Source organism: Glycine soja, chromosome 9 (genome assembly GCF_004193775.1).
Source record: "Glycine soja cultivar W05 chromosome 9, ASM419377v2, whole genome shotgun sequence".
NCBI classification, from domain to species: Eukaryota; Viridiplantae; Streptophyta; class Magnoliopsida; order Fabales; family Fabaceae; genus Glycine; species Glycine soja.
Genome location: NC_041010.1, coordinates 3,493,953 through 3,502,564, shown reverse-complemented (window position 1 = coordinate 3,502,564; position 8,612 = coordinate 3,493,953). Strand labels below are relative to the sequence as shown.

Genomic DNA, 8,612 nt, shown 5'->3' with positions numbered 1-8,612 from the left:
AGTCTAACAACTCAAATAGCAACCACACTGAAATCCATTGCAACATCTCCAACACTTAACATCTATGGCACCTCCTCCATCAGGCCTCAGGAAGATTGGGGCGGAAGGCTTTGCTCTGATAGACAAGCTCTATGCTCCACCAAGAAGGAGCAGTACTGTCAATGAACCATTCCATGGCCCTGCTGTTAATAGCATGGATATCTGTTGTGAATTATTAAATAACAATATATAGACATTGTTAGACTCATAATTAGTATTTCCTCCTTCTCAAAATAATCGGTGTCTTAGATTATTTTAGATAAACCAAGAAAAAATAATAAATAGATAAAAACAAATAATTATTTTTCAAAATTAATTTTATATCATTAATATATTTATAGATTTTGTAGTTTATCATTAATATAATGAAATATAAGTAAAAAATAATAATTAATATTATATTAAATAACTAATATTATATTAAATAATAATTATTATTTTAAAATAATTTTTTATTCTTCCACGATAATTATTTTAATATTATTCATTTCTATATATCATGAGTATTTATGGTTTGGGGTGGGGCTGATTTTGATTAAAGCTGGCACATGTAAGCTTACAATATGTATTATTTCTCTATCATGCTGAACAAAATATATCATGAGTATTTTTTATGTATTTATTAATTGAGTCTGATTTTAATTATCATCTCTATTTCAGATCCACTGCTTGAATTTTTTGGATCTCTTAGGTATCTTTTAACCAAATATTTTATTTATTTATAATAATTTATATTTTTGCACTCCTACATATTTCATGCCTTTGTGCTTTTCCGTAAGTTCGCATATAATTATTAGGGATAGGGATGCCGCTACTTCTATTAATTGTAATTAGAATTGTTTTTTGTTTCCTTCTTGCTTTCATATATTCTTTTTCAGAGTTCAGAAACTGATGCCAAATATAACTACGTACGTCATGGAGTTTACGTAAGTAAGAACGCGAAAGGTTTAAAGAGTGTAAGGGAAATCTTGTGTTTGACCCTTTAGCTATATATATTTGGGGGGATAAATGACAATCAAACAAGTAGCTAAAGCGTGGTCGTGGCATTTCCAACTAGAGTAGTTAAGAACCTTTGAAAGTAATAAAAAAGATGCTAGAACAAATAATGCTGAAGAATCTGATACACTAACCGGCATATCCTGAATGAGTTTTTATTTTAACGCAATTTTATATTAACAACGAAAGTACCATATCCTCATTTGATAAATTTGTTTTTTTTTTTTTGGTAGTTATATTAGATATGGAGTTAAGAAGTTGATCAGTGGTACGAACGCGGTTTGTGGAACAACTGAAGATTCATACTTTCTTTCACTGTTGAAAAGGAAATTAAAAAAAAAAATTCAATGATAAAAGAAGAAGGAATTAGATTCGTGTGCCATTATGCTCTACATTTTGTTCCATTTCAATTTTCTGCTTTTGGACTGCCAAATAATATATATATTAGTTCAAAAAGAATCTCCGGCCTATCCCAATATATTCACCAATGGTCCAACCTGCATTTTCCATCTTATCTCGAAAGATCAAGCTCAGTATATCTAATGTGCTTGAGAAAAACCTTCATTATTTAGATACAACTTTCGACAACTTTGGTGATAAATATTGAAATATTCCATCTATTATACACGCTAAATGAGAAAATAAAGTTACTTCAACTCAAAAACAATTTTTAAAAGATACTAATAAAAGGTATAAATTTTTTAATGTAAAAATAAAGTTACTTCAACTCAAAAACAATTTTTCAATATAAAATCAAATTAAATATGTGATTATTTACCTAAAAAATTTATTTTTGCTTGTATTTTTAAAGTAGTTTAACATAAAACCAAACACTCACTAAATCAAATAACTTTAATTTATTGAGGATGAAATGAAGCTACCTTAAAGGATAAAAATCGTTTTAAATTCATCACCACATGGTGTGGCCTAGTGGTGGTTCTAAATTCTAATTAACCTGTAGACTTCAAATATTCTTGGTCCCATATGAAGACCACTTTTGCTTCTTTATAAAGTGGACCTGCGCTTCTTGTTTCGAAGCAAGAAGCAAGATAACAAACACACACATACACTCAAAGATCATCAACTTCCACTGAAACTGGTGTCTCTTGTACTGTTATTGAGCATCATCAAATCATCAATGGCACCACCCACTGACCTGAGAGTTATAGCTTCTGAAGGCTTTGATCTAATAGACAGGTTTTATGGTCCATCAGCACAAAGCAGACCCAAAAGGAATGGGGTATTTCCTTCAAGACAAGGACCTTGGGTGGTTCAAGTGCCCAATGATGAGTTGGAAGAGCCTATGAGTGTCATCAATAGCAGAGATGCTGCAGCTCGCTATGGTGGGATTACGATTGTCAATTACCCCAAGCCACAAACTCGTCTTGCTAGATCATTCAAACCTTGATATATAATGGTGTGTTTGTAGTAGGCCATCTCATATATATATATATATATATATATATATATATATATATATATATATATATATATATTACATAGGAAGCAGCTCAAAGAATTGCAGTAAGATCTTTTATAGACTGCAGACAGGAGCTGTTGTATTGTGAGTATCTAGTTTGATCTGGTGTAATGTTACTGTAACTTAATTAAAGTCTTGTGTTAGATCAATACTATCACAGTACCACAGAAACCTACTTGATTTGTCAACGACTTATTATTAGCTAGAGCTTTTAACTATAAAACCGTTAATCAAACTCAGGAAATTTTTGTAAACTAGTTCAATCTCTATAGATTTTACTGGTAAACTCTTTATATAAAAAAATAAAAGAAATAAAATATCTATAAATACATGTTTATTTAATTTATTACTATGTATTATGATTTAAATAGTTTTTTTTATATTTTTTTAATACTATTATACTTATTATTATTTATGTTGTTAGGCACATAAAACATAACATATAATGAATTGTTATACACTAGGTACACATAACATGTAATTCTTTTAAGTGTCTAAAAACTTTTTTTTTAATGTAAAACATAACATATATATCTAAACGAGAGTCCCAACAATTCATGTTATGTTTCACGTAAAAAAAAACGTTGTTAGGCTCAAACATAGTCCCAACCAGGGTAGTGGAAACCATAAGGCCAATTTGACCTTTGCTTTAGGCCACCAAGAGTTTCATTTTTTTTCTTTACATTTTTAATATTTTTTTTATCAATTTAAATTATTAAGTGAAAAAAAAATCTATTGAAATTAGTACAAAATTTAAATTTAATGTCTATGGTTGATATATAAAAAAAGATATTTTGACGAAAAATATTAATTATAACATCACACATTTAGTTAAAATTTTATTTCATGTTGATATTTTGTATACATAAATTAATTTAAATTTTTAATTGAGTCAATTTGACATTTGAATAATATTTAAAATAATAACTCACAATTTTTTTTAAAAAAATTAACAAAGTGTATTAAATTAAAATTTGAAGTAAATTTTATTTTAGGTCTTATAATCTCTATATACGACTCTGACTAGAACATATATAAACCAATGATCTTTCTGAACTATTTTGAGAACGAATTGAACAATTTTTACAATATGAGACTATTTTTTGTTTTTTATTTGAGAATAAATTGAACATATATACGACTTTGACTAGAACATATATAAGCTAATTGTTACACGATTTGAACAATTTTTACAATATGAGACTATTTTTTATTTTTTATTTGATTCCAAAAAAATTAAAGCTTTATATGAGGATGAATTGAAAAAATATTGTATTAATCTTGGATAGTTTGTAAGGTTTAATGAATACTCTGATATTGATGGTCTTGATTTATTTTGAGAATTGAAAGTACTAAGAGAAGTGTTAAGAGAAGAAATTAGCACACCAATAGAAGTATTGAGTTATATTAAAACTTTAGATTCTTTTTCAAATGTTTACATTGCATATAGAATTTTATTGACAATTCCTGTAATAGTTGCTACTATTGAAAGAAATTTTTCAAAATTAAAATTACTTAAATCATATCTAAAATCAACAATGTTACAAGATATATTGAATGTGTTAATTATTTTATCTATTAAAAGTGAAATGTTAGAATTGCTTGATTATAAAACTCTGATAAATGATTTTGCAGCTAAAAAAACTAGAAGATTAATATAAAAATTGATGTTTTATATAATATACTAAATCTCTTTAAAATTCTTGTAAAAAAAAGATCCCTTTAACATTTTCATCTTAGACTTCAAAATGTTTGTACACGGTCCTAGTCCCAACAATTCAAAATAAACAAGAGATGTGTCATTTTTGAAAATCTCAACATTAATAGTAGCTCTGTGCCTCTGCCCCCAAACACAGATGGCTTTCCTGAAACCCTAACTCACCAACACCACCCCAAACAGGAACTCCCAGTGTCATGTCTAGCGACGACAAAGGTCGCAATGTCATGTCTAGCGACGGCAAAGGTCGCAACGCTATGTCCAGTGATGGTCTGATCCCAAACTCGTGAGTTTGCACGATTCTGCCTGAGTCAACCTGCGTCTGCTCCGAGTTTGCTACAAAATGACTTTGTTACCGAGTTATCCTGGACTTTAGCGAGTTATTGAACAATTTAAATCAGAATTGTCACAAAGGTTGATTATTTTTTTTTCCTTATTTAATTATTTTCTTTGACCATTTATAGCTACATAATTTGGAATGATGAGCGCCGGCAAGGATTCAAGTTGCAGTGCATAATTTGGTTTAAGCTGTGATGTTTATAATGCTGGCCACATAGTCAATACCAGTTGTGTTAATTATAAGCCGACACTAACAACGTGAGTTTAACATTCAGAATATATGAACACAACAAGTTAACTTTTTAGCTTTGTAGTGTCGGATTAGAGGCAGATGGAAAGTCGGGACGCTAGTGTCTATTTAGCATCAGCTTTTGTGTTGTAGTATTGACTTGCTGATTCTAAACACAAATTTCTTTTATTTAATTATTATCACAGTACTTGCGTGATATAGCATGCATGTAAGACATCACAATATTTATGTGATACAGGCAAGATATATATTAACCTAGTTAATTAAAAGTTAGTAATGGTTGGGTTGTGTCTGTTATGCATTACAATCCAGAACAAAGAAAATAGTACAAGCCAATACTTGAGTTACAAGATAAATTTTTTTATTATGTATATTGTTCGATTAATAATGAACAACACAAATAAAATAATATAAAATTTATTAAAATATTTTTTTAATACTAATTATTTTATTAGAATTTACATTATTATTGAATTTTATAAAAATTCAAAATATAAAATATATATAAATAAGTTAGTTACTTGATAATATAATTTCAAAATATGTTATAATAATAAGATTGTGATGTAATAAGATTGATATAACTAGTAAATAATATGAATTAGAAATAAATAAGATGATAAATTTTTTGTTGCTAGTAGATAATGTGGCTTTACCATTTTCTTTTAGCAAATGTTCCAAGGATCCAATTATTTTCTTTTTCTATTCAAGATGGTTGGAGTTGAACGGAATTTTTTGGCGACAACAATCACCTAAATCTTGGCCGGCTAACCCTGATTATTCTCAGATTGCACTATACGAATCTCAAATCTATTATTTTGGCAGCTATCTCGCCAGAAACTAGATAGATATACACAAAGTGGGTGATCGATCACTTTCACTTTCTCTCAAAATATTTCGACTTCTTAAAAATGATAAATTCGAATATATTCCCTCTATTAATCAAGCCTAATTGCCAACACCAAATAAATAAATCTAAGAACTCAAGTACAGATTAATATAATCAATGGTATGGTGGCTTTAATCACTAGATGGCACACCAAGATACTGTTCTTTAATTTAATACTTTAGAAAAATTAAATATTATTCTTTCTTGCTACACACGGAAAGCTGTAGATGAAGCTTCACGGGGTAACAACTTGTGCTGTTCTATAAAAGGCCATTTGTGTCTCTCATCCTTTCAAGCAACAAATTAGCCAACAACTCAAAAACCCAACCATACTAAAATCAGTTGCTGCAACATCTCCAACATTTAACATAGCTATGGCACCTCCTCAGGCAGACCTAAGGAAGATCGGTGCAGAAGGCTTTGCTCTGATAGACAAGTTCTATGGTCCAGCAAGAAGGAACAGTGTCAATGATGCATTCCATGGGCGAAGAGGAGATCGTTGTTGGGTTGTTTATAATGTGTCTAATGATGTCATGGAAGATTCTGCTGCAATTGGCATGGAGGCAACAACTGGCCATTTTGCTGCGAAATCTGCTATGAATTATCCAAAGGCAGGTAAACCCGAAATTCGTTATTGGGGTAGACCCTTAAAATTTTAAGTTTTTTTGGCTTATGCATGTTATCAATATCCGGTGTCTTCAAATGGGTCTGTATTTCATGTTAGCTTACTCTTGTTTGATATATACGTGTATAAAAAAAAAAACTCGGAGACCTTCATCTATATTTATATCAAGGTCTTCTGTAGTTTGTGGAAGGTAAATTACATATGTAGTTGAATAAAGTACTCAAGTATCAAGGGATGTAATGAAACTACTTGTTATGCATGGTCTACTATTTTTTTTTAGTTTCAGAAACTAATCTCTACTCATAAATTTCAACAGATAAAGTATTTTACATGATTACAATTCTCGTCACTTTTAAATAAATGGTATGTATATAGTATGAAACTATAAATATAAAATTAAAAAATAATACCGGCATATGCAAGTTTGAGATATATGCAGGTCCCTCGTAATGGTCGATGCATGTAATTATGTTAAAAAGTAGACAAGTAAAACCTTCGAATATCTTAATTAGATTTAACTAAAGCAAAATCATGTGTTTGTTGCCCAATAAAGTTTAAAGCTTCTAATTTTTTTCACAATTTTTTTAAAGAATTCTTTAATTTCTAAAATTAATCTTCATCAAATAAATAAGAAGAAGAAAAACATAAGTCCAACTATTATGTGATACTAAAAGTAAGTAATAAACTTATCTATAAACATATATTAATTGTCGTTAGCTTTTATTTGGATAAACTTCTTTATAAATACTTATAAAGAAAAGAAAGTTCCAAGGTAAAATGTATTGTGTTCCTTTGTAAGCTTACAATTAACTAACTTATTATTTTTTTAGAGAAGTTATGAGAAGAGCTTTTATAAAAGTTAATTATATAAGTTTTTTTTGTTAAACTAAATGTTTAAGTTGATTTAAATTTTAAAAAATAATACATTTTTACTTTCTTATCTATTTTCCTACTATAGGTGTTTATAGAAAAAATCATCTAAACAAAACCTTAATACGAATACTGAATATGATTATGTTCACCGAAGAATTTTATTTCTTTTATAATTTTAAAAAGGTAGTGAGATGTACATAAAATTTAGTCAATAAAAAATAATTAAAAAGTTTGTAAAAAAAGTATTATTATCATCATTTTTTAATTTTAAATTCAAAAATTTTGTATTATTGTATTGTTAGCAATTTGCAACTCAGCTTAAAAAATTTCACATTCCAAATTAAAATTCTTATTAGGACTCTTTAATTTTGAATCTACTGCCAATGGATTCATGCACTTGATGGTCACTTTAGTGTTTTTTAAGGTATATGTTAACAAAATATATTCTAAAAATATTCTCTTTTATAAGGAAAATAATAAATGAAAACTTTATTTAATAGTTTATAAATATAAAAAATATTTAATATTTATCATAAAAAAATATTCAAAAAATTTAGTGTTATTTATGTTAACAAATTATTTTATTTAGAACTATTTATGGTTGTACACTTCTGGTCATGCACACCTAGTGTGATGCGTGAACTCAAGTGATTAATGTACGTCCGTCCTCCTCGTTGTGATAAACACAAGCTTCGACTGTTCGTATATCAAGAAACTTAAACTTAAAATCTATTAAGTGTAACTCCTAGATCTATAAAGAAAAAGATACCTGATATGATAGAATTACAACATTATGTGAAGATGGAAGAAGATTTGTTGCACAAATCTATTCAAGTGGAGAAACAAGTGAAAGCTAAGACTACCACAAAGACATTCATAAGTGCTGCAGTTGCTCATTCTTTATCTACAATTTTACTGCTGTCTGAAGTTGACCCATTTCAGGAAGACTATATGCTTATATTAAGTTAAGGTTGAATTGCACGCTTTAGAATTATTCGAATTTGATACTGGATAGAAATAATTATTAATCGAATTTTATTTATTTTCCGGCCAAACTTCATATTAATAAAAAAAAAATTATGAATTAAAGGATTATAATTAAGACGATAAAAAAAAGCCTGTGGTGCCGGTTTGTAACACCTTATGTGTTGATGTTGATTGGCAAGAGATTCATATACTTTCTTCCCCACTTTAAGTAAACTATGGAAACTACTGATTTATAAGGAATTAGATTCACGCGAGGTTTTTTTTTTTTTTTTAATTCTTCCGTTAATTAAGACTGTCAAGTAATTTCAGTTGAAATTTGAAAAAGATTCTCCGGAGTTGGTTAGATCCCATTCGCCAATCTCCGTGTTCTTGTGGAAAACCTTCATTTGCAATACAGTTTTTCGACAATGTTGATGA

General features: G+C 28.6%; 1 protein-coding gene across 1 annotated transcript; it reads left to right on the top strand.

Moving 5' to 3' along the window:
* Positions 1-5,994: 5,994 nt before the first annotated feature.
* On the top strand, positions 5,995-6,614 carry LOC114367214. The gene has a single exon (XM_028324356.1). It carries the CDS (start codon positions 6,085-6,087, stop codon positions 6,367-6,369), a length of 285 nt encoding a protein of 94 aa, XP_028180157.1. The 5' UTR covers positions 5,995-6,084; the 3' UTR covers positions 6,370-6,614.
* The last annotated feature ends 1,998 nt before the right edge of the window (positions 6,615-8,612 follow it).